Below are 26,884 nucleotides of genomic sequence, written 5' to 3'. Positions count from 1 at the left end.
CGAGCCAATTACACACTGCCACGTGCAGGCTCGGAATATCCTCATCTGGGTAATTGCTGATCTACCCCACAGCCCCCTTCCCATACTTACCACATGACTGCTTGTCTCTTACTCTCCCCCCACCCCTTCACAAAGAATTTCTGCAACGCCACCCGTCCTCAGGGTACCCGACTGTTTACTATGTATCTTGCCGCGCGTTTCACTAGCACCCATCCGATCCTTTGCTGATTGATGAGTTACGGGTGCCTCTCTCTCTCTGCGAGGGAAAAATTTTGCTCACCACTATTTTGACTACTTCCATAGAATTTTCAATCCGATCTGCTTCTCACGGGTGTGACTTGTTTCAGACTTCCGCAAATTGTGCAAACCACAAACTCGTAATCGTGGCATTTAACTCATACCCATTTCAACACACTTAGAGACTATATTAAATAGGTTGGGCAAATGCTAAGCTTGAGGGGACAATAAGACGGGATCTTCATTCAAAATACTCTCATACAATCATGGTTCACGCTTATATATAATCTACATCCACTTCCACGTGTTCTGACGGCGTACGGCCGAAACAACGAAGAACACCTCAATTTCTTGGTACTGCATGCAGGTACACAGAATCGGCGGCCCAAAAGAAGTTGAAAACATTTTCTCGACAGGACATGTCTGTCATCGTGTAGAATATGTAATAATAAAAATAAAATAACAAAAAAAAAAACCACTTTTAAAATATCCAGCTATAGACACTTCAATGCTGAAAGTCACAGCAAAAACTGCATCTCAATTTTTTTTTTAAAAGCCATGCATGAAGACTTGTTTAAACGAGAAATGGTGCTGCACTCGTTGTAAGATAAGAAAACTTGTAGTAAAAAAAAAAAAAAAAGGGCAACATGACCTGGAGAAAGGAAACATACATTGTCTTGAAGGAAGGCCATAGCTCCAATGCTTAGAGTGAGACAGCTCAGACTACATAAAGGAAGCTGTATTGATGGCCGACGAAAAAATAAGAGAAAGAAACACAAGAAAGAAAAGGGAAAAGACTCACATTCATCCTGGAACTTGGGTTCAGCATTGGGCCCACACCGAGCTAGAGTGCGAATAAGCTCAACAAGAACAGCATGGTGCTCCCTGTACATGGGGTCGTCAAAGAAAGTTTGCAACTGCATGTAGACTCTATCCAACACCTGCATAAGATACACAAGCAGGGTTTTGAATAACAAAGCAAAGCAAAATTTTATACTTAGTGAAGACACAACTCACTCTCATATCTCCCACCAACACAATACCAGTTCTCACTAACACCTGCAAAATGTTTATTTAGCCCCATTAATTGTCAATTGAACAACTCCTTTTTCGTGCATACATGATTGTTTGCGCCTACAAGATGGCATTTGTGCCCATAGATGCACGGCATGCTATTGTATTTTTTAGGCAGGTATTAACAACATAACATGTTAATTTTCTTTAGTTTTTTTTTTAATCGTTCATTTTTTTTTTGGGGGGGTGGGGGTGGGGAGGGAATCAGGGAAGATAAGGCTTTGTGGAAAGAAATGCCCATCGTATCTTCCAACGCTGGAATCATCTTTAATGACAAGCTTCTTTGTAGCAAATTGAATGGTATTTTACAAACTACTTTAATTTAAAAACACAGAGAACACCACAGTCTTACTCTCTGATTTCAGATTCTTATTGTCTGTTGTGCTTGACAAGACTAAAACCCTGTGTAATCTGCAACATCAGCTTGCTCACCTCTCTGATGGTTACATTCTCAATGATGCCGCCCAAAGATGGGATCGTTGCCATCCGCACTGACCTAATTACAAAGACAAAGAATGGTAAGGTCAATATTTATCATATGTTCTCAAGGAAGAGTTGCACAAAATACACACCAAGCAATAGATTCACAACTTGAAATAAACTGCTTAAGGAGAGTATGATGATTAGCAATCTTTACCTTATGCAAAGTAAAATATCTGGGTACACTATCTGTAGCTGAATGTAAACATTTCTTTACTTAATCAGTGCCATTGATGCGTCAGTTTACAATCTAACATTTATAAGCTGACATGCCAGTTTAGCTAAAACTGCTTCCTCATACAAACATCGCCATCCCAAAGACTAGGAACAACCAGTTTATAGCCTGAGCTTTGTGTTTTGCTTTTTTTACATGTCCACTCATTCATAACAATCATAAATGTTATCACAACAAAGGCTTTTATCAAGGAAACATGTTTTGACTGCTGATCAGAGATTAAACTGATTTTGAACTATCATATGAATTAAACCATAAACAATTCAAACAGATAATAAATGAGAAGACATACACTTCTGGGTCATTGGCCAAAGTGACTAAAGCAGGGACGACCCGATGTGAAATGAGAGCATCACTCACTCCTTGAATCAGCAACTACAAAAGTTCAGGTTCATCAGAAGCATATACACATTTTACTGCATAACAAATTCACTAACATGCGGGTCCTTATTACTCTTACCAGCAACACTGCTTATGGAAGCTGAGTTTCAAAGGTCCATATAGAGTATTTCTGATGACTAGATTCTACTTCCATTTCAATGAATTCTTTAACAACTCAACTACATTTCATGTGAATGTGGCAGGTCCTTATAAAAATTAGTTCACAAAAGAATGACCCGAGATAATGATTTGTGAATGCAAACATTGAATCCAAAATATATACATACTCTTTAAATAAAAAAAAACCCACCCAGTATTATCAAAATTTGTCCTGCAAGTTCTGCTAGATACAGAGAAGATCTGTTACCTCAAAAAGTGAAGCAGCTGTTGCCCGAACTACAGATGCAGAGTGTACCACGCCATCCCACAAAACTCCCAAAAGAAGTTCATGATTTGCCGAATCAGACCTGCCCATGTGAATGTTGCAATTGATATCTCTTCTTTCAATACTTAATCACTTAATGATGACATGTAAAAGATAAGCAAGACCATAAATAACAATTTTTGAATCTGAGCTCAATTCTGATGTCCTGAAACTTTCACTTCAAAAGTGTGCAAGCTTGCTGCTAAACAAAGGGCTCAATGGTCATTTTAAAAAGTTTTTCGTAGAGAACTATTGAAAATTTTAGCAATTATCAAATAATAAATTTACTACAGAGTTTGTAAGGGAAATGTAGCGCAAAAATGGATAATTTATTTGCACTGCAATGTTACAACACAAACATTAACACTTCTTTACATCTACACAATCAAGGAGCTGCAAGATAATGAGGAAAAAAATCATTGTTGGTGGTTCCAACATCGATTACAACTTCAGCGTAGAAAACCGTTTTTTTCAACAGTTACATATCTTGAAGCCTTTTTTTTTTGTTAAAGTCAAGTTTCATATCTTGAAATTTTTTAAATTAAAACATGAAATAAGCATAACATTAACTAATCTCAGCAGAAAGTACTTACTTTAGCTGAAGGAATGCTGCACGCAAACTGTCCAGGGATGTCTGACAGAATGCCAGCGTGCAGAGAACTTTTTTAAGGAACAAGCTTACTTCTTTCCTTGACTCTTCCTGAAGCATTTGCAAATCCACTGATTTATTGCTGCTGTGCCAATGCTATCTTTTAAATGTACTTATGGCTTGTGCCTTACTTATTAGGACTTACAAAACAAACATGTAATAAAAAAGCTAATTTCTGTACATGTACACCTCTAGCGTATATCACAAAAAACTAAGTTTGAGACTTTATCATTAAACAATCTTCTTTTGTGAATTAAAAATTCTGTTCTCGGTGAAAAGAAAACAGCAGAAAAAAACAGTAAAGTACAGCAAAACCTCCTCCTGCAACTCCTTCAATGATGTAAAACAAAATATTTTCAGACATATTTGCTACATAAATGTTGTTTCTATTAAAACTTCCTCCTCAACACAACTTATGACCAAGTTTGTGCTCCTTTACATTTGTCCACAAGTGAAGTTTTTCAAAAACTAAGTACACTAAAATACAAAACCAACAGAATCCTTATATACAGTGACAATATTGTGGTGTTGCAAAGAGGAACAATATAAGATGCACAAAAACAAATAAAGGATAATAATAGAGATGAAATATAGCACGTTTCTTCCCAACACATAGGGTTTAACGCATGGTATTCTGAATCTGACAATGTTAGTAAATTATACCCAAACAGTGGACAATGAATGAGAGCATTTGAAAAACATTCCTCTCTTTCAGCCTGGGGGACCATGATCAAGAAATTCTTCTTTATTTAAGAATGTACAGTAATTTGTTCTTTGTCACATACCCTTTACCGGAAGCAAAGGAAGCTTTTATCTCATGCCACTTCTATTTCTATGAAATGCCACTCTACTTGCTAGGTAAGCTAAACAATATTTATAACGGTCATTCGGAAAGAATATTCACTAGTTGATGGTGAGCAAGGAAACCAAATCAAATTAAACAAGTTAATTCCAAGCAAGCATAACCACAGAAAGACAAAAATACTTACTGTGCTGAAAGAAAGAAGGACACCTGACGCATAGACAGGTACAATGCAGGTAGTAATGGCTGTATGACCCATGCTGACTTGAGAATCTGTCCAAAGAAACTGACTTACAATACACTATATGTTATGAAAAAGCACACATACACAGAAAAAATGTGAGCAAGAAATGCAGGCAAACTCCAGATGCATACTCATTTCTCTTGAATTCTTCATTTAACATATAGCAGCAATATTTATGGCCTCACAACCACCCCCCCCCCATTCCTACATCTATCAAAATCATTTAGTAAATAAAAAAAATTTGCTAGGATCATTTATTTATTTAGTTAGTTATAGGGACTACTTTGTTAAATAATTGTTATTTATTACAAAGAAACTATTTTTAATTACAATCGAGATTTGTCTTAAATTTTTCTTATCAAATTTTCTTATAAGTTGATACAACTCACTTACTTTTAGAATAACATAAAGGTGCAGGCTATATTAAAGAAAAAACCCAGTTTAAGATCCATTTCAGATCAACTGTTAAAACTTAATACTGCGCTTCATTTCTCGAGCAAAAATAAGCATAGTATATTCACCTAAGCACTCTTCTGGTAGATCAACAAGTTCCTTGAATTTTAACTTCACCTGTAAGCAGTCAATGCAATGGGGAAAACAGGAAAAAATTATTTTAAAATATGCAACTGAAAGATAAGAGAACAAAATAGGAAAAATATGTGTTGTCATCTTCTCAGAGAGAGACTGGGGAAAGAGAGGGAGGGAAAGTGGAGACTAGATTCCTGGCATTATAACATCATCACTAGTATCACTTTGAATATCATTTAAACAAATGACAAATAATATGTTTTTCAAAAATCTTCATTGATTTCTCCAATTAGAAAATACTTTTCAAAAATAGTATACTTAATAATATTAAAAAAAAACATAGGATGAAGGATAACAAAACAGGTAAAAGAATAAATGCTAGGTTGATTTGAATTATTATAAATAAAATTCCTCAGATTTCAGCACTGACCTGCTGAAAGACAGGCTGACATAAACAGGCTAGATATTTGATTTTCTTTATGTTGAATTTTGCACCAGAGTCAGCTTCATGTGCATGTAAACAAGCTTAATGAAAAAAATCATTTAGGATATTTAGGATTAAACGAATGCAGCTGATGATGTTTTAAAACACTTCTGACCTTCTTGTATGTGAACGTCTTCCCAAACATTCGACAAAATCTGTAGAAGAAGGTGCATAGTGCAGAGACAACACGTGGAAGTGATAACCCTACTCCCATCATAACCTCAAGCATTCGAGGAATTCTGTAGAAAAGAAAGCAATAGTAATTACGATAATAAAACATGCCTGTCCCTTGCCAAGTGCAGTAAAAATGTCAACAACAAGGCATGTAAGAAAATCAGAACAGATAAATGAAAAATTCAAAATGATAAAGAGATGACTTGGCGAAAGATGGAATTCAAGGGCACTTAAATTTTTGCTCCCTTTTTAGTGGGGTAATTTTTATCTTTTCCTGTTATCAAGTAACAAAGAAAATTTCTCCAGAGTATACTGCTCACAAGTTGTTTACAAGCCAGTTGAGTTGATCCCAAGGTTCAAACCACTCTTGTTGTATGTGGCTTTCATACTGTTGAACAAGGCCAAGGAGTCGACCCTCTCCACCAGCAATGACGTGCATGTCAGACAAATTACTGCTGGACGGAGGCATGTAAGAGACTGCACATAAAGAAGGTTAGCTGAAGGGAAAATACTCCTAACAGGTGGAGGGGTTAAGCTCTCCCTTACTTTGATACAATGTCATGGATGTGTTTTGATCTGAATATCATCAGCAGCATTACTCCCTTTTTAGCAGATATTATTCTTCACTTAACAACAGTGCAAACTGACTGGATTCATTTTCCACTCTCCTTCACTTAATTTTCTGAAGTTAATGTCAGATTTCTATTGATACAAAAGATTGTGAATGCATAATAATAATAAATGTTTATTTACAGAGCACCTTTTCTCACCAGCGAAGGTGGACTCAAGGTGCTTACACACATGAAGTTGCAAAAGCACACATATCAGCAACAAATGCATCTTACAAATTCATTCACCATCATTCAAATCATAGCTACTCACTCTCACTCACACACCCCTCACAGGCAAAACTGTAGGACCACATGTCAAAATGATCGCAAACTGTAAAACTAAACATTGATGTTAGTAAGAAACCTCAAAGAAAACCGAAACAAGGCTATTGCATACGCTTACCATCAAGTAAGAAACCATCCTCTGGCTGGACGGATGAAGAAGGACATGTCTCCGAAACACAAATAAAAAGGAAAGGAAGCAGCTCTTGTAAAACCGACAAGAGAAGAAGGAAGCGGGTCTCATTCAATGGAAGTGTTGTTGAACTGTTGGTCTTCTGCAGAGCTAATGCCCCCTAGAGGGTTAAAAAATACCACTTTAGTAAAAGTTTCAATTCTTATCACATTTCTGAAAACTATTATCTTTAAACTAGAATTAAGCAATATTTTCTATTATTTGAGAAGATTTCACAGTAGTCGTTTACTGTTATTTGACCAAGACAGTTCTGTCTGCTAAAACCCCTGACGTTACGGTGCCCCATTCAACTTTGCATTCCTGTGACCAAACTCTGTTGATCACATGAATACACAGCCACAAGCACAAACACGTGTTGATGCACACCAACCCACCCCCCCACACACAAACACTGCTTTCACCATTATGCATGTCTTTCCAGTCCAATTTGCAACACACACAGCTGATGACGAATGAGTCACATCCATTGTCCAGGGGAAGGGGCAGAAAAAAAGTAACCAATTTTGCTAAGGAAATATTTAATATACATTTGGACCACACATAAATGTGTGCAATTGCATTATCACTAGGAAAAAGAACAGCAGTAAATCTGGAACTGCCTTGGTCAGAAAAGATCACTTCCTGCCTCATTATTATTAATGATAATGAAGTTCTCTTCAATTACAGTTCTCATTCTAAAATATCAATCAATATATTTACCAGAATGAAAATGAATTGTGAATTGTATTGGGTATTTTACAAATATTATTTAAGAGTAACCAAATGTGGTTAATTGAATTAATAATCTCATTGCAATCACAAATTTTAAGTTTTATATATATATATCGTTAATATATGAGTGATAAAACAAGATCCATCTCCTGAGTATGCTGTTATACATGAAGATATATATATATACCTCTCTTTCATGCACATGTCTAACAATTGTGTTCTATCCAGATAAAAATCTGGCCCTTTCTACAGATACAAATCACAAATGCAAAATATAAAGCATAAAGCAATCTGTGAAACTATAAATAAATATTTAAATAGAAAATGTGCAAATCAACCAAATACTAAGCAGTTTTATTTGCTCTGCTGTTGTCTTGTCACGTGACAGAGATAAACATGTAAGGAATCTTTGACTTCTTATAAGAGCAGATTGCACAGAAACACAGAGCATAGGAGTTTCAGAATTTTCTTTTTTGGCTTTGCTTTTAAATACATATTAGAAGATGTAAGTACACAAACACACAAAGACTTTGTATTCCCTCAACTGTTATATACTTTCAGTAAAGTTAAAAGGTTAAAGATCTTAAAAAAAAAAAAAGGACCTTCCACAAAGCATAAAAAGCCACCATCATTTGCTGTGCTTTGTTAAACCAACAGAAGCCATATAAATATTCAATACATGTACACACATGAATAATTCCCTCCCTTCTCTCTATATATATGTTAGTCTTTCCATGAAAATTGTGTTTGTGGGGTAATAGAAAAATAAAGTTAGAAGCAAAAACAGATTATATTATTAAATTGTCAAAGTCCACAATAGAACCAACAGCTTATATTTAGGCAATATTTTTCACCTGTTTTGTTATTTTGATTCATTTATTATTTCAGGTCTTAGTGCATTAGCTATTCCTATTTTAATAATAACAGTCAATTTATACAGAGCTTTACCTCAACATCAAAGGCCAGCTCAAAGTGCTTTATATAAATGAAAACGCAGACATAATAAAGGAAGCTGGTCTCAAAGCAAAGAGCCCATTGCATTCCTGCTTAGTGTGGCTAGCCATGTTAAGAAGGTGAATGCCATCAGCATAGATGCTGTCTGCAGCATGGAATCTTCGATATGGGCATAGATACCTGATGTACATGCCATTTTTAACATATACACAGCAAGGACCCAGCTCCATTCACTTAAATCTGCAGTTGAGAGTGCTAAACGTGACTGCCACTAATCCTCCTTATTTTCCAAAGAAATGATGCAATATACCACCTACAAGAATACAATTCATAAGCTGAAAAGTCCTCTTCATTAAGAGTAGCTGTTTAATGGTTTTAATTTTTAAAAAAACGTATAGCTGTTGGTTCTTCTACCAAGCATCTAGCAAGAATACTGACATACAGAAAACAAATAACAGATATTTCTTACAACACAACATAAATGCAAATGTTGTTTAAGGTTACAACAGATACTTGTAGCAAGCACCAGAACACCAAGCAAGAAAACTCAGCAGCAAATTAAAAGCAAGAAGAACAGGTTGCTGCCTCAAGGGAGTAACTGTACATACCCATCAACACAGCCATCAAAACCTGAGTGGCAACAAATATTAGTGCTTTGTTCCTCCCCTCCCCCAACACCAAATTAAAACCTAATTTAGTATCTGCATGCCTGCAAAACAACAGATGACTTCTAGATAACGTAGTCACAGTGACAAAAGGTTTGGCTGGATGCAGGGGTGACTGGGCACAAGAGGGTTCCATAGCAGATGTGAAAAACACCTGAATTCAAAGAATTATGAAAGGTGGATGTTATGTAATAGCATTGTATCGTGCATATGCATCAAAGACACCACAAACTGGATGGACTTAATACCCTCTAAAACTACTCAGAATCCAGAAAGGGCTGCAAGACAAAGAAAACATAAGCCTCCTTGACTGACATGCAGAATCCACAATTAGCAATGCTCGTGCAAATTTCAATGCAGTCACAACAGAATGAAGAACTCCCATCTTTGTTGTTGTGTTGTTTTTCTGTCAAAATTTATGTATGTATTTATTTAAGTCTGTGTGCATGAAAGTAGATCTGAACACCTTCATGTATGCGTGCCAGTTTGGGAAAAAGGGAAACAGTGACATATGTTTCTGTACATGTAGTGATCTTGTGATCTTGTTAGAGCTGTTCTGCGAATGTATTACACAGAGTAGGCAGTCTAAAAATACAGGGAACAAAAAAGAAGGAAAAACAGTGCGGACAGTAAATCCTGCCGCCTGACATGCCTTAAGTCTGCATGCAGTTCCCTATATTCAGCATTAAAAACATTGACTGAAAAAGAAACGAAACGACTTTGATGTTATCCTATACACCATGGAGACAAAAGTCGCACAAACACATGAATCAAGGGAAGACAATGCAATGAGATGGAAATGGAGAGAAGCAGGAGTAGTCATTATTCTGCACTGATTGCTTGGATGACAATAATAATAGAAAAGATTCAACACCTCATTTGGTTTTTTTTTAATTATGTTGAAAAGGTGATCTGAAAGCTCTTATGCAAAATGACTGTGATCTTTCAAAAACAAAGCATAGCTCCCCTGCTATTTCTTAATCCACCATTTAGGATAATAAAAAAACCATCAAGAATATTTTCTGAAGGACAATAGAACTGCACAAAATGTGATCAGCGGGCAAAGAGAAGACAGCTGGTGTGCAGCAACCTGACGGTTTATCAAATATTGGTGTGACTTGTGACTGTAAGGACCACATAGAACTGATGATAAATTCTACAATGAAAATCCTGTGAACTGCTAAATAACTCCAATCGCTAGTTCTTTCTTGGGAAAAAATAAAGAAAACAAGTGTGAACCTCACTAAAGCCTTATGTTTAGATTTGTTAGTAAAAATCTACCACCACTACCATCAAGTCATTTATCAATAAAAATAAGCAAAGGAACATACCACTAACTGATTGAAAACATTCAAATTATAACCGAATAATGCAGATTCAAAATTACAAAGAAAATTGCCTTTTTATCCCATCAATCCCAAAATTAGGTATGTTCAAAAGCAAAGCAGATAATAACCCATAGTTATAACAACATTCCTAACTATTAATGTCTTCTCTTTTAATCCATAAGGACAGAAAGGAAATAATACAAAGGTTATGAAATTTTTCATTCATTATTCATATTATTTCCTAAATAATCAATCAGGAAATAAAGAAGATGACCTAATTTACAAGTGACATGCACTCAAAGTTATAAACGGAGACAAATCCTCACGTCTCCATCCCATGAGTCAGCAGACCAAGATGACAGATTAGACCAACACCAGAAAAACTGAAATTGCCTTAACTATGTCCTCCAGATCTCGGAGAGTGGAGTGAACCAGCTGGTGTTCAAGCCGCCCCAGTTCAAACGACCAAATGGCAAATGAAGGAAGGAGAATCTGAAGAGCTGTATGCTGAACTTTCTCAGAAGGATCTCGGAGAGATATTTGTAGCAGGTCATATGCCTGTAAAATATGACGGAAAACAAGTCAATCGGAAAACAAAATTAGAATGTTTCATAAATAATATTTCTTACTAAGCAAACTATATTCTACCGACGTGAAAAATGTATATTAAACTAAATCTTGTTTACTTAAAAGAACAAAACTAAATATTTATTTCTAAAATGTCCCTAAACCCAGGCTTTAAACTGAACATTTCTTACCTATCAACATAAGTGACAGTCTAAAAAATTTTTAGGCATCTTACCTGTGTATATTTATCAGCATCTGTTATAAAACCCAAAAGAAGACCCAGACTTCGAACTACAGCATCTCGTACATCGTCATCTTTGTCATCCAGCAACATTTGCTGGAGCATTGACAGAACCAAAGAACTCAGCATTTCAGGCTGCAAACAAGACAAATTGAAGTGTAAAATAAACAATACCTATTTAGAATATAGCTCTAACAATCCATAATGTCTTTTAGTAGATTATTTGAACAACACTATCAAGACTGTCTCTATTCGACATGCAAAGAGAGAAACTGTTAGATCAAGTACAATTTCAACAAATAACTCTTGAAAATGTACAAAAAAAATCAAAACTGCAAATAAAAAATAAAAAATTAATAACACTGGGAGATGAAGGGAAGGACCATAAAGTTATTCTGATTATAATGTGTGTCTTCTTTTGTCATCCAAAACAGTTTTAAAACACAAATAACAATAAATCCACACCATCTTTAATCAGCACACTAAATGCCACAGCACATCATATTCTGCAAAGAATAATTTCATAAATGCTTAAGGGCAATACAGGAATTCCTGAAATACTGACACACCTTCCTTTGTTAAGCAGCAAAAATGCTGAAATTGTTTTTTGATTCACATACAGTCAACACGCAATTTTGTGGGAAAAAAAATCATCAACCTGAACTTACAGGTAAGTATGATGCTAAGGCGCCACAAGCTTCTGCTACCAATAGTCGTCTCTCTACATATTTATGACTTATCTGAAATGAACAAATAAAAATGCATGCAACACATTTGCACACACACACATTTATGACATAACACTGAATTCACTGGCCTTGGCATTTCACATTGGGCATAGCATAGACAATGACACTACAAATCTCCTCAATCTAAATTTTACTTCAAATAAATAATATGCATAACAAAGAATGCACAATTATGAAAATGGATGATTAACAAATCTTGGTTACATCAAAAGAAAAGACAACTTTCACAACATAACTTTCAAAGAAATAAAATTGTTGTTTTACCTGTTCCCAACATTGTGGCAATAATTCCTCCACTAGTCTCTCTGCTCCCACATGCTCCGCAAACACAACACAGCCTGTAAGGATCATCTGCCTGTGAAGTAAAATTTTATGACTAAAAATGCTTGGATAATAGTTTATAAGAAACAAAAAACAACAACAACAAAAAAGACAATTTTCTTGGTATAGATGTATGCTCTCAATTGTTTTATTTTGTTGCCCACTAAATTTCAAATTTGTTACTCATTTCACAACATAAAATATTTTTAACTTTTGACTGAAACAATATTCTTGGTTTCAAAAGGTCAGAAAAAAAAACATGATGCAGGAGAGATGCATGCTATGTTTAGGTCTATGGTCCACAACTATTCAAAACTTTATGGGCTCTGCTGGACTGTTTACCTTTGGTCATCATCAGGTTTCTTGATGAGGTTAAAGAGAATATTCAGCAGGCGATCCCGCTCTTTTGAATCTGGGTGGAGCATGGCTGTTGCCAAGATCAAGGGAATTAACTCCTGTTGTAACAGATTATAAATGAGTCAACCATGATGCCAAGAGCAATTTAATAGACAAATACAAAATTTAAAAAAATACCTTAAAGCAAGCAAACATATAGCAACTTCTCAGAAACACCTAAACTTCATGTGTATTGAACAGCATTACCTCTCGTTTGCCAAGAAGAACATTTGGTACGATGTGTGGAAGACATCGTCCTAACATGGACACCACTTCTATACCATCCGACTTTGAGAGGTATGACATCTGAAGTGAAAGAATAAACAAAACAAAGACCTGAATGATAAAGGACAGTTGTACATTAACATGGACATGAGTGCCCATAAAACTCTATACCTTTAACCATTTTACCAACATTTGTCAATGCTTTCATGATCATGCTTCTATGACAGAAGCCGAAAGTGTGTTAACATCAGTATTCTGGGCACCACTGACATTCACAAAGACAGTGCTAATGCAGTGATCTAAAGCACAGGTAGTATCAAGAACTCCTGAGAGTCCTTAAAAAAAATACTGTTAGCATGTAACTCACTTCTGACACAATTCTGTTATCCTTTGACACACGGAATGCTGTCTGCTGCAATGCCTTTTGGAATGTAGCTGACAAATGTCTGGAAAATGTATTTTTGTCATTGTCAAAAGTTACAATAAAGGTCACATGCACAGACAAAAAGCATATACACAAGCTCTCTCTCTCTTTTGCTCTCTCTCTCTCTCACACAATCAAACTCATCAAACCACAAGCTCCTTCTCATTTCTTCACCTTTTTGCTACAACTGGTTTAAACAAGGCACAGACTCTTTTCTCTAACATTTATCCCAAGACAAATCACACAAACCTTTTGTTATGAAAATTTGTACCAGACCTGGAAAGACCTGAATCCCCAAAGAAAGACTTTTCTGTTGTGTTAATGCCTCTGCTTGTAATATCACCATTTTTGCTACATGTTTTAGTGTTCTCTGTACCCGAAGCTGCATCCCAACTAGTATCTCTTGGATTATTCTTCCCATTTGTAGGGATGCTAACTTCAACCACCTCATTCTCCTGCACAGAAATGCTATCAATATCACATGCACTTTCTTGTTCGAGTCCTGGCACAGTTTCTTCAAATGTAGAACCATCTGTCATATCAACAACTGCTGTGTATCCATTGACCTCACACATACTGCCTTTTGCTGTCAAGTTCTCTGATGAAGGTGAACTTTCCAACTGCCCAAACACACTTGATTCATGTCTTTCCTGGGATGGCATTGCCTGTCTACCTCCAGGTAAGGCATCTTTGGATTCCAACATCTGTGGTTTCACTGCTGCTACAGGTGTGATGGCAGCTGATGCACGAGAGCTTCCTCTGTTAAGGGTAACATCAATTAAATCTTATGATGACAAATCAGATGATAAATCAATGCCTGTTACATATATAACACACATACCTTCTGCATATACATGTATTTATATATATTTTTTCTTTTTGCTTGGATGTTATTATTTCATCTTATTGTTGTTTTCTGTGCTAGAGGTGGCTTTGTCATATATATTCAATGATACTGTGATTCATGAAAACATTTTTAATCCCATTTATATTTTAAACTATGAAAAGTGATCATAATGGAAAAACCATGCATTAAAATATATATTTCCATTAGTTCTCTCATGCATAAAAGAGTGTGCACACACAATCACAGTTGTACAGTTTTAACATACATTTTCAAAATGTCAACTTGCTGTGACAGGGTATCTCTCTCCTGCCTTAGCAAATGTAACTCATTTTCCAATTCTTCCACTTTTGTTTCCTAAGCAAGAAAACAAAGCAATAATTTGAAATCAGTTTAATTAAAAAAAAAACTCATACAAAGCAGACTGTAAATAAGTTGTTAAAAGGCTTACTTTAAGTCCTGATTGTACATGACAAACAATGAAATGTCTAAAATAACATAAATGAACATTTTCATAGCAACATTTGTATGACATTACCAAAGAATTTTGTAACCTAGCATTGCATAATGCTAAAAAATTTTACTTCAAATCCTTCTGCCTCACTGTTAGTTATTGTTAAGTGCTGTAAACCTCTTGCTTGCAGATACAACAGGTCACAAAATATGCTGATAACTTTCATATTTATAAAGCACACAAAGGCTAATTTAAGATATGGAAGATGAACAATATTAATGTAGTACTATGCAGTCTCCTAGCAAATGGTTCATAAAATAATGGAGGAGAAATTGAGTCAAAGCATCAAGAGACCCTCAGTTGTCTCCCCAAGTTTCTCAACTTATATAAAAAAAAGGTTTTAGTGGTTTTTATTTTTGCATTTCTCTCCTTATCAGTATTGTTATTTAGCTAGTAGCTCAATGCACTTTTTTCTTGCTATTATCTGGTTAACCACAACATTTTTAATTCTTATTTTGGAATACTAAGCATATTACAAGACATTTAATATCTGTTACAAATACCATAAGTAGCTGGCCAATAACAAGATGCCTAGAGTATAGTGGTAACCTAAAATGGTCATAAAATATCATCAGTTTAGCTGACGGTTAAGCACTCTGTAGCTAATGGTTTGAAGAGTATTGTGCCTCTATCTCCTGGATTGAAATATTATGTTACACATCCAGCATCCATGTCTCAATATACTTATAATACATTGAAGTAAAGAAAAATGGTGGAGAAATATATTAGCAATGTGTAAGAGCTATAAAGCAAAAAGTGATAATGAATGTTGATGAGAAGTGTTCCCTTTAAGTAATATCCCTGAGCACTGCATTGAATCTCATTCTTCACCTTTGTTACTTGGTTACTTAAGTTGGCAGGATGTCGTAAAAATGCTCCTGTCCACAATCAGCTTCTCTCTCAATAGTCATTTAAGAATCAAGAATGTTTTACATACCAGCTGATTCTGCAGACTGTCCCATTCCTGTAGCATCTCCGTATACTTCTTGCTATCCAAATCTGCCTGGCAACTTTTGTCCTGGGTTTCACAAGCTGGAGAAGTGTGTGTTCCATAGTCACGGAAGAGTTGAACCACACCTGGTGGCTTAGGCATGTTAAGGCCCACATCATCCCAGTCTTCAAAATCCTAAATTTGAAAGATCACAAAATATAAGGACAGCTTTCACTATAAATTACAACAAGCAAATAAATAGAGGCTGGGGAAAAGCAAAATTTCTATTTTTATAATGTTTTGAAAATTAACAATACAACAGGGTTCACGCAGGTCTGACTATATTGAAAATAAGGACCTTCTAAAGAACTGGAAACCTATTATAAGGACTATTTGAGGACATTTTTATCACATGCAGCCATAATTTCAAGTCATCTGTCACTTATATTTCATTTTATTACAGATTCATAATGGATTGTCAGAAAAATCATGACGCATTTTTGCAATATATGGAGATAGTTCATTTTTGGAATTACTAGAGTCATTTGCATCTAAGTAATTGTAGAAGTTCAGAGAAATAATAAGGGCAGGAGCTATCAAAGAAATTAAAACACAGCATGGACAGTTTGCATCGGATGGCTAGTCAGTGCAGAAAATGAAGGACAGGAGTGTTGTGGTCCTGTTTCCTAGCTCTAAGCACCAGATGTGAAGCAGAGTTCTGAATTTTCTAGAGTTTGTGAAGGTATGCAGGACAGCCAGCAAGCAAGGAGTTGCAGTAATCAAGCCTGGATAGAACAAACGAAGAGACAAGAGTTTTGGTAGTGCATGTAGAAAGAATATGATGGAGCTGATCTTGTATAGCTCATAATAGGCAGACTGACAGACAGCTGTAACTTGTCAATTCTGCAGTGACGATGAATCCCAGATTCCTGACAGAGGACGCAAAGGTGATGTTGGTTTTGCCAACCTTGATGTGATTTGGTGAACAAATGAGTGAAGATGGATCTCTTCTTCTCGAACATAGGAGGGGTTCCATTTTATCATTGAGTTCATTTGTCACCATCCAGTCCTTGAATTCATTAATACAGACTTCTATGGTGCTTGTAGCAGAGTGAGACTCAGCCATTGGAGTGGAGCAGTACAATTGCAGTATCAGCATATGATTGATGATAAACTTTGTGAGACTGGATGCAAGATGAAAGTGGTTCTATATACAGAATAAATATAACTGGGCCAAGTATTGAGCCTTGAGGGACACCACAAGAAAGTGGAGAAGGGCGAAATGTTTGACCATCAATGAACACAGTCTGCATCCTATCATTGAGATAGGAGTTGAACCATGCTAGTGCAGGTCCAGAAATCCTGAAGAGGGTGTGTAGTCTATGAAAGAGCAAATAGTGGTTGATAGTGTTGAATGCAGCAGACAGGTCTAGCAGAAACATAACCACCTTCAGGGGCAGATAATATGTCGGTTGTCACTTTAATTAAAGTAGTTTCAGTACTATGAAAAGGTCTTTTCTTTTCTTGTCTTTTCAGACAACCCAACAGATGAAAGACAGCAGCTATAAAGGAAAAAATAACAAACAGAAACTATACCTGTAAAAGCGACCTATTAATGTCACTTTCTAGTATAATACAGGTAGTAATGTTTACAAACATGATGGAATATTATAGTCATAATGTCAAATATACACATTCATAAAAACATGGGGGGAATTGGTGTTTTACACTGCTCCAGAAAGAAAGCTAAATCACAGCAAGGCAGCCAGTGCTGTAAACAAAAGCCACATGCAGAGAAAGAATAGCATGCCTGAGACAAGAGCTGAACCCAGGACAGCCAACCTTCACAGTGTTGGTGATAGGCACTAACTGTTGCGCCACTGGGCTGCCTTCATAAAAAAAGGAGGGGAAAACATGGAACTATAAGATATAAAGTGTCCAACTAGCAAGTAGCATAAGCAAAAATAAGAAAACTTTAAAAACAAGGAAAACATACATACAATAAAATCACATAATGACATGGCCTAAACCATGGCTAATTATTAGCCTAAAGAAATCAAAGCTCCTTTTCGTCTATCTCCATTCCACTCCTTGGTATAGATCTTATGAATTAGAACTAAACATTACCTGGTCTTCATTCTCCTCTGCAAAGGTGACAGATGTCAGCTTATAATTATTTGACAACAGGTATTCATTGATAAGGAAGTTGAGTGCCTTTTTCTCCAGGGGGCGAATGTTGTCATCCTGTTTGTTTCCCAGATCCTCCTTCTTCTGACGGTTAGGTGTCACTATTTCACTTTCTAAATATAAAAAAGTGCATTTACAAATTAGCTTGAGATATAAAAAGCCAATTTGTACTATTTTTTGGCTTTTCAAATGCACATAAAAAATGAAAACACACAAATGTGTGTGAATGTGTTCTAAGTGAAATTCAGTTACTTTATAAATCATGCACCAACATCATTCATATTTCAATATTTCATTATGTTTCCAAGCTGTCAGTAAGCTGTACTATAACACATTGACAACATGTACAATAAATGGCCTTCTTTGATAAATAATCACAAATTAAATACTCACCTGCTTCCCGAGTTAATGTAGCTCTTAGAGATTTTATGTTCTCTTGTGCTTTCCGAAGCTCAAACTCTAAAACTAGATAAAAATAAGCATTTGTATACTACAGAAATGTTGTAATGTTTTAAAAAATACATTTTACAAAAGAACGCTTTTCCAGTTAAATATATTCAAATTCAAAAACTTAAAAAAGTTTGTACCATTATTCTGACATATTTCATAATATGTGAAATAAAATTATTTTAGCTTTTGTGCTTTTTGTTACCAGATGAGGACCATAACACAGTCAGAAATGGGGTCATCTTTCTAATTGTGTTAGTAGGCACATATAAGTTTTTAGTTATTATCAACTCAGTCAGACTGGTATCTTCTATCTTTACCTGCTACTCTTTCATCGACTTGACGTTCTCCATCATCAGAATAACGTGCAAAGTCAAGGGAATCAAATGTCTGCACACTTGATGTACGAGCTGTAAAAATATTGTGAATCATCTTGTAGTTTTTCGTTCATAAGTTAGATGTTTAAAACAAGGATCGCAGTATTTTTTATGAAATCCCTAAAATAGTGACAAATGATTGATATTATCGAGGATGACTGTTTAGACCATTCTGCTGATTCTTTACAGGGTTAGTATAGTACAGTTTGTATAGTACACTCGCATCAAAACATAAAGCCTAAAGATGTGTATAGTAGATATGTGTGCTTCCTGTATGTGTGTGTGTGTTTGAAAAAGAGACAGATGCTGCTGTACAAAGGTACTGAGATAAATACTGTAACTGGAGAGAGACATATAGACATACTGACAGAGTGTCGAAAGAGTGAGACAACGCTTTATTCCCAATCCATTATGTAGAAGGAAGATGCAAGCCACTGTATCACTCTAATCAAAATGATTTTCAAATGTAAAGAAGCGTTCAGTGAATTCCTTCATTTTCCAACACTACGACATTACTTACGTAGTGTCGGTGAAGGCGTGTCCTCTTTCGTTCTCTCGAAATTTCCAGGATTGGAGAAATAGTCTCGTAATCGAGGAAGTTCGCGTCCTGACTCTACGAGTTCAGTATGTAGTTCTAAAGCAGTAAGAATAAAATTATCTTTAAGAAGTTTGCTTGCAACTATGTCCCAGGTAATTTCCAGACTTTCTGACGGTGTGGGTGATTTAATTGCTGAAGGTATTGTAGTTTCTATTTCATCATCTAACCATTCTTGGTGATCCTGATCTTCGAAGGGATTCAGGTTCGCCGCCATTTTGCATATCACGTGGGTCAATATCAACAAAATATGATGTGTAATATTTACAAATAAAGTTTGGTAGTCTAGTCGAAATTTTACTTTAAATGTGTGTTTTTATGTCTAAAATAAATAAAAAAGCAAATTGATTTCAATGTCGAAGGTCACACGTAAAGTTTGGCGGGAACTAAGGTTTACAACATGGCGCAGACATTTGTGAGTGATTTCTTTCGTTCGACCAAACAAGGTCCCAACCACCATCCATCTAAAAGAAGAAAACTTGATTCATCGGCTGTCGACAGTAAAATCGACGTCATTGATCACGAGTCAAATGGCGAAAAAGAAACTGGTGGGACTCAGGATCGTGACGAGAAGCAAGAGACCATCGTTCTTGACAAGCAGTTGGGTCTATCAGCGAAGTCATCAAGAACATCTGCTAGTAAAATGAGTAAGGCATCCAGAACAAGAAAAACAAGGAAAGATAAAAGAACGGGCATCTCGATTCAAACGACAATCAAACATTTTTCTGTATCGACGCCACTCATTTCCAACAAAGAAGATCTTTCTTTGCAGCAGACCAAGTTTTCTGAACCCGAAGAAGCTACGTCTTGTTGGGATGAGCACGATGGACCTCAGACACCTCGTAAAAAGACCTATCCTATCAACAGCCTTGATGTTCCTGACAGAACAGAAGCAAGACCACACAGACGAAGACTCAGATCTAAGAAAACTTTGGAAGACATCACGCCAGAAAAAACTGAAGCGAGTGAACATTCTAAAACAGAAAAACGGACCCATGCACTTGCTGCATCCAAAAAGTATACAGAACTGATGGAAAAGGTATGCAGTCAAATAAACAAAGAATTTTTTGTTTTAAAGTGTGAATACAACTGAGAACAAATGTATGACTCATGTGCCCAGACATTAGCTTTACCTGCCTGGCTTAATTTTAACTATTTTTGAAAATGCTTAAAAATATTTTTCAAACTAACTATAACATCCTTATCGCCCAGATCATTAAGGGCAGTTCATTAATAACGTAGCACATCTCTGGGCATAACTGACTTGGTGTATTTTGTACATTCATTGGGTTTAATTGCAAGTGTCTGTTATTGGGTAGAATTTTACTTTATGAGGGCCCACAAGGTCGTGACATGTTTTACAAACCAAGAAAAGAGGTTATAGCTGAGGTTAATGTTAAAATTAGGGTTTTTCCCCTAGATTCCTGCGGTCATTGGTTACTTTGTCCCAGTCATATCGCCCCACAGCCTTAGTCAAATCGTCCCAGTTATATCCATTTTGTCCTCACACCGAAAAGTCAAATTGTCCCAGGCCTGAAAGACGATTCATCATCACCGATGATACAAGTAGCTATTAACACCAATTATTACCAGAAGAGCCATACTGTTGTTCAAACAATATAGATACACAAGTTCAGGTGCCTAACTTAAACAGAACCATGCAAAATTTAGCCATCATTTTAGTGAACAAAATGTCTACTTGGCAATCAACATGCAGAAAATATATCTTACAATGGTGAATAAATGTTTTTTCTCTTTAAACAATCTTTTAAATGAAAGATTTTGTCATCATTTTATTGTGAACTTGTATTTTAGCTTCTTTTGCCTATTATTATTATATGAAGAGGTGCCGATGAAATGTCTGTTGAAAAGTACAAATAAGACAACTGAGCTTGTTTTGAAGAATAGAATGTCTAATGTGAATCATCATTCAAAAGTATATCTTGGATAAGTGTCTGAGTATGTTTTGGAGAATAAATAGCATTAATACACAGACATCTGTAAATACCACCAGTGCATGATCAGACACTTGTTCACATTTAAACCCTATGCGTATACCAACTTTGCTGGATAACCAGGTGGTCAATAATGCCCAGACATCCACAATCATTACAACTAATCATCTCTGTTCAGACCCCAAGCGAATAAATTTGCACATCAGAATGTTTTATTGTATTATAGGCATACTGGGTTTAGATAATAAGATAATTTGACCTGACATTTTTTAGTGAAATTTTGCACTTGCCTTTGGTTTTCAAGTTTTATATTGATATTTAACACTTCAGAAAAGAAGAAGTAATGTTTTTCGTCCACTACATCTGTTTACAAACAGCTTTTATAAACATGGCAAATTGTGAAGAATTATGCATTTAAAAGTCTGGATAGTTTTTCTTTGCATTTTGGTAGCTTTAGTTTCTGGTGGTATATTTTACTTAGTAAAGTACTGCAAGATAAACTGACATTATTAAGGATCTCTGGATGGTTTGGTGAGCTGGTTTAGGATTTAGAAGAATCTGTACTGTGTGTAATAAAGCAATGTTACGCAGACATAGTGCGGGCAATCTACATTTTTATTTCTGCTTTCTAAGGCTTCAGATCAAGCTGTTGGCAGTGGTATAAAAAATGTCCTGCAAAATAAATCCAAATCAAATGGCAACAAAGATGAAGACAACGATCCTTCTCTACAGACTTGCTTTAATGATTTGGTTGGAGCAAACACAGTACCCATCTCACCTTTGCCTGACACACCTGAGTTGGTACGGAAGATGCAGTCAAAGAATTTGCAGTCTGTCAAGTCCTTGCAGCTAAAGGCTGCAAATGAGAAATGCAAACAACTGAGTGAGGTCCCAGAAACTTCTACAGCTCAAAAGGTAAAGACAATTCCCATCATAAAGGTGTTTCTACTATAATGCTGTGCTAAATTTTGTAAATGATTAGGATGCATCTCTTGTCATGCTGGCACTTGCAAGAGTAAGGTTTAAAGTGGCAATCACATGTTTTGTTTTTGTGTTATAGGAGACTATTTCACCGGAAGTTATTCGAGCCCGCTTAGAAAAATGTGGGAAGTTGGAGCTGCTGAAGTCAAAGCTTGCAGAAATGAATAGCACCTTGAAAGCCGTCAGAAAGATTGAGGAAGAAAAAAACAAATTGGCAGTAGCAGCTGATAAACTTGCTAGCACTTCTGCAGGAGAAAAGTCTACTTTAGACATTCAGCCTGTCACAGAGTGAGTCACTAATTGTCTGTTGTTGGTTTTTTGTTTTTGTTGTTGTTTGTTTTTTCATTGTTATTTTATTTTTTTAAATTCAGGACATTTGTTGAAAATGAACTTTTTTGTGCATAGGAAAACGCTGCACCGTCAGAAATGGCATAGCAATGTCTAGGACAGACAGAAAACTTATAGTGTGGTTTCTTTGTATTTTTAGGCCTAAAGCAGTGCCAGCATATGAGCGTTTTGAGTACCTGGCACGAGAAGGTCCTCCCAAATTGGTTCTGCCAGGCAAGTTCCAGAGGCTCCTCTCAATGTTCCAGAGCACTGACACTGTGGTCAGCATGTTGTTCAACCGACAAGAGACTATCACCTTCACCAAGCTCCAGACTGCTGTCCAGTCAATGACCAGAAAGTGAGTTATGTCCCTTCGCCTGAAGCTACTGGGAAAAGCCCTTTTTGATTTTGTTTCTGCATTATGTCATGTTTCAATTGAAATGAAGATGTTAGATCTTCGTGTGTTATGTGTGCTTCTGATGTATTTTCTCCTCTCTTCTCTTTTGTAGCTGGATTGTATATAAGGTTCTTTTTGAGGTGCAAACGGATTGCGTTTATTGGTTGGATTCCACTCTTGCATTCTTCACTCGCTTCAGCAGCAACCTTGGGTTGAAGCGTATAAAATGAAGTGATTATCGCCTTTTATTGATGTTTAATATGCTAACATTTCTTAATCTTCTCAAGATTTTTCAGTATTCTCCTGATGTTACTATCCCATGTTTTTTGAAATTATCACCGTTACATCTGCAGTGATTGTCGTGTACTTCTGGAACAGAGCAAGTCTTCACATTGTTAATCTAAGTTGTTTCTAGAATACACTTGAGGAAAAATGTGAAGTATTCTGTAGTCTTGAAGTCTGTTTTCTTTCCAAATAGTGTGTCTGATATTGCTTCAGAATTTACTGTCATTGGTGTCTTTATGATCTTTTTTTCCACCATGGTATATCCAGATTGTGTTGAATGTAAAAGATACTATTCCTTTGTGTCATTAATTTTTAGACAAAGAGGACTCTGCTGTTTGCTTTCATGGAGTGTGAATTTATGTTTGCAGGAACTTTGATGAAAAGACTTTGGGACAGATAAAAACTGTTTACACTTTAGCATACAACTACCGGCAAGAAAAGGATGTCCCTTGCTTTGGCAAAAAAGCTTCAGGATACCAGCTCACTGTGGAACCTAACTTGAAGGATTGTGGAGATAAAGGTATTCTGTTGTTTCTCCTCGATCGAAATGTTATAGAAGACAAATTTTAAACCGTTTCTTAAAACATGCTGCTTTTTTTGCTAAGTTACAATTTAAATGTTGTAGGTGCAGTCGATGAAGATGGTAGACCTATATTCCAAGCCTCAGCGCTGCTGAAGAGGAAACGAATATTTCACAATAATTTGTTTGACACAACTGTTAAACATCATAATGTGAGTAAACATAATATAATGCATTGTGAGCACCAGTTTTAGCAGAGAATGACATTTGTCATTGTTTGTTTTAATGGAAGGCTTATTATGACCCAGGCTGCCTTAACAAGTTATGTTTTTCACCATACGTTCAAAGCTTAGTACTAGTTCATTATTCATTGTAAGAAATATGCATCATATACTTTTTAAATACATGTTTCAGGACTTTTTGTCCAAAATGAAGCCTTCAGTACATGTAACAGCTGCTGAGCTGACTCGCTGGCATCCACGTTTTCCCTTGGACTCTGTGCCTGATATTGCACCATCCCTGTTGCCACAACCCCCAGTAAAATCTTATCAGACTGCTAGACAGCTACTTGAAACCGCAGGAGAAAATCTTCCCTCCAGGGTAAGTGGGAAGTTGGATAGGATTTTGATAAAAAAATTTTGAGTGAATGAATAAAAGGAGCAGAAAATGAATGAGAGGATGTCGAAGTGGGAATTTTTTGCACGGATATTTGATTGCTTGCACAGAGAACAGGATTGACATGAGTGAACAAGATAGAAACTTATAAGAGCTTCAAGTCATGTGCCATACAAGCACAGCAAAGATGTTAAAAAAGGAGGGAAAGGACGTTTGGCTGGGAAACGCATTAAAGTTGGGGAGAATCTTCAAGACTTATAAATAGTATAATTAATTTTTGATTTTAACAAGCTAAGCATCAAATCCATGGAGCAGACCTTTCACTAAGACAGTGAATCTTTCATTTCATTCGTATTTACAATGAACTTTTTAGTAAAAGGGAGGTTCATCCCTAAGCACATGCTCTTGGTATAAAATGGAAAGTGATTTTTTAAAAGTAGTAAAAACTTTTGAGGAATGGTTGAACAAGTGCTCATTCTTCTCAACAGGTTAAACAAGCTGTGGAAAATGTGGCCACTAATGAAAGAAGTGCAACCAGCTCTGAACCATCATTATCCAGGAATCTTGCTAAAGATGCTGCACCTTCTGTATATAAGGGCATTCCACTGGCATTGTTGGAAAGGGTGAGTAATGTTTCTTGCATTTATTTTTATATACCATAGCATACTTATTGTCCTTAATGAACATTATTTGATTTTAGAACATTTGCAGTTGTTAACTTTGTCTAGAAATTATGTCTTTTTTTTTTTCCCTTACCCACCCCCAATTTTTTTTTTTTTTTTTTTAATCCAGAGTTTTAAAAATATATTTGAAGTCGAAACAGTATTTCTGAAAGAAAGTAAACCGTCAAGCAAAATCTTGAAAAGTTTATCCCATTTTCAGATTCGTGCCAAAGAGGCTGCCAGAATAAAGGCAGTTCTTACTCGTGATCCAGCTGAGGATCGAAAAACAGAAATGATGCGACGACTTCCAGTTATGATCCGCTCTTTGAGCTCGTATCCTTTTGTGCTGAACCATTTCCTGTTTGTTAATATAAGGGGCTTGTATAGGGCACTTCTAACTGCTTTGTTTTTATGTTTGTTTTGAGAAAAGCATAACACATAACAGTTTGAAAAAAGGAAAGAACACTTGACTGTATTTAATATGCTCTTAACTCGAACAAAGATGCTTTATAACAGAGAAGAAACCATCTTTGTCTCTTCCTATTGTTGTTGAGAAACTAGCAGACAGCTACACCACATGCATCTCCCAGTGTAAGTAAATAATTTTATTGGAAATAAAAGTGCAATGCATACTAATCTAAAACAAGTGGCCATAAATGATCTGATTTTTTTTAAAATAATAAATAAAAATATTCCTTATTAAAAATAGAGACTTTTGGGAAGTTTTGTGTTACTTTTATTTCTGCTTTGTTTCAGCGGATGTTGAGGCACATTTGAAACTCTTGCGAGAACTTGTCCCACACTGGCTGCAGATTATAGAAATATCCAGTGGACAGTATGTCAAGATTGATAAGAATGTTGACATCATGTCAATAATCAGCAAAATTGAAAACATTGTGAAAAGTAGGAAATAGATGGCTGCTGCTGAAATGTCGTGCTTGCGTTTCTCATGTGTTTGTTGTCTTTATGCTATTTTATGGTGTGCATGTAATTCTGTTTTAACAAGATAGTTTTCTTTGTGTTGCAAGCCATAAAATAAAATCTAAGGAGTCTACAGTGTGTTTGACTGTTAAAATTATTTTTTTTTTTTTTTTTTTTTTTTGTCACTGAATAGTGGTTCTTTTGGTTCAAGAAATGTATGCAAATGGGATAGGCTGGACATTCTTGGCATTCCACATTCTGGATGGGAGGGGGAGAAAGCAAAGGAAGATGTAAACTAAGGAAGCAGTTCTGTTGTGGAATGGGAAAAATTTTATGGCAGGATATTGTTAAGTTATATATGAGAAAGTTTTTTAAAATATTCAATAAAATTTGTACTAAAGAGTACTGATTGTACCACCTGAGCAACTATGTTGAAGTCTTGCTTAATTGTTATAGTTCAATAGTAGTAGACAAACAGGCTTACAATGCAACATTTTTCTTCAGTGTTACAGAATAAAAAGCTTCCCTTTGCTGCTGATAAAAACAGATGTTCAAATGCATTGACCATTGGTGTCAACTGCTGTTCCCTTTTGCAAGTTTTGGTTTATGTACTTTGTCTCTTATGGCCTAATGCAAAGATTATTTTGGAGTCCTGTCCAACTGCTAACATTGGTGTATGAATTCAGCGATATGTGCATCTATGAAAATTCATGCTGTCCTGTTTTAACCAGTTTTGTCACCCTGCCAAGTAAGGGACATCATATCTCGTCAAAATTTGATTAAAAAAAAATTGTCCAGTGAAATTGGTTTCTTTTGTAATCAATCCATGGTATAACTGGTACTTTTCCTAGCATTGAATAATTTTATAATATATTATTAACAATTGTGTAGTGCATCTTTCCCCACTTTTTTTTTTACTGAGTGTGCTTTGCAAAATAGGAAAAACT

General features: G+C 35.8%; 2 protein-coding genes across 5 annotated transcripts in view; one reads left to right on the top strand and one right to left on the bottom strand.

Moving 5' to 3' along the window:
- LOC112576550 (lisH domain and HEAT repeat-containing protein KIAA1468-like) overlaps positions 1-19,514 on the bottom strand; it is a 65,186-nt gene extending 45,672 nt beyond the window's left edge. For 2 of the 4 annotated variants that reach the window (XM_025259093.1, XM_025259095.1), the window contains exons 1-24: positions 19,200-19,514; positions 18,623-18,712; positions 18,249-18,320; positions 17,796-17,968; positions 15,675-15,863; positions 14,492-14,580; positions 13,629-14,138; positions 13,323-13,401; positions 12,938-13,036; positions 12,677-12,789; positions 12,278-12,368; positions 11,933-12,004; positions 11,259-11,399; positions 10,850-11,014; positions 6,727-6,898; positions 6,033-6,189; positions 5,654-5,777; positions 5,048-5,096; positions 4,470-4,555; positions 3,425-3,531; positions 2,775-2,874; positions 2,319-2,401; positions 1,744-1,807; positions 1,040-1,178 (exon numbers count right to left, since the gene is read on the bottom strand). In XM_025259093.1, coding sequence (XP_025114878.1) covers positions 1,040-1,178; positions 1,744-1,807; positions 2,319-2,401; positions 2,775-2,874; positions 3,425-3,531; positions 4,470-4,555; positions 5,048-5,096; positions 5,654-5,777; positions 6,033-6,189; positions 6,727-6,898; positions 10,850-11,014; positions 11,259-11,399; positions 11,933-12,004; positions 12,278-12,368; positions 12,677-12,789; positions 12,938-13,036; positions 13,323-13,401; positions 13,629-14,138; positions 14,492-14,580; positions 15,675-15,863; positions 17,796-17,968; positions 18,249-18,320; positions 18,623-18,712; positions 19,200-19,491 — 3,256 coding nt within the window. In that variant the 5' untranslated portion in view covers positions 19,492-19,514. The remainder of the gene's footprint in view (positions 1-1,039; positions 1,179-1,743; positions 1,808-2,318; positions 2,402-2,774; positions 2,875-3,424; positions 3,532-4,469; positions 4,556-5,047; positions 5,097-5,653; positions 5,778-6,032; positions 6,190-6,726; positions 6,899-10,849; positions 11,015-11,258; positions 11,400-11,932; positions 12,005-12,277; positions 12,369-12,676; positions 12,790-12,937; positions 13,037-13,322; positions 13,402-13,628; positions 14,139-14,491; positions 14,581-15,674; positions 15,864-17,795; positions 17,969-18,248; positions 18,321-18,622; positions 18,713-19,199) is intronic. The other 2 variants (XM_025259094.1, XM_025259096.1) reach the window with 2 other exon arrangements.
- Positions 19,515-19,638: 124 nt separating this feature from the next.
- On the top strand, positions 19,639-26,740 carry LOC112576552 (DNA replication factor Cdt1-like). The gene is made up of 11 exons (XM_025259100.1): positions 19,639-20,313; positions 21,863-22,144; positions 22,290-22,498; positions 22,698-22,895; positions 23,588-23,739; positions 23,845-23,951; positions 24,154-24,339; positions 24,843-24,977; positions 25,237-25,349; positions 25,519-25,607; positions 25,773-26,740. Exons 1-11 carry the CDS (start codon positions 19,675-19,677, stop codon positions 25,928-25,930), a joined length of 2,268 nt encoding a protein of 755 aa, XP_025114885.1. The 5' UTR covers positions 19,639-19,674; the 3' UTR covers positions 25,931-26,740.
- The last annotated feature ends 144 nt before the right edge of the window (positions 26,741-26,884 follow it).

Source organism: Pomacea canaliculata, linkage group LG12 (genome assembly GCF_003073045.1).
Source record: "Pomacea canaliculata isolate SZHN2017 linkage group LG12, ASM307304v1, whole genome shotgun sequence".
Taxonomy (NCBI): Eukaryota; Metazoa; Mollusca; class Gastropoda; order Architaenioglossa; family Ampullariidae; genus Pomacea; species Pomacea canaliculata.
Note: the sequence above shows the minus strand (reverse complement) of the source record. Positions and strands in the feature narration are given on the sequence as shown.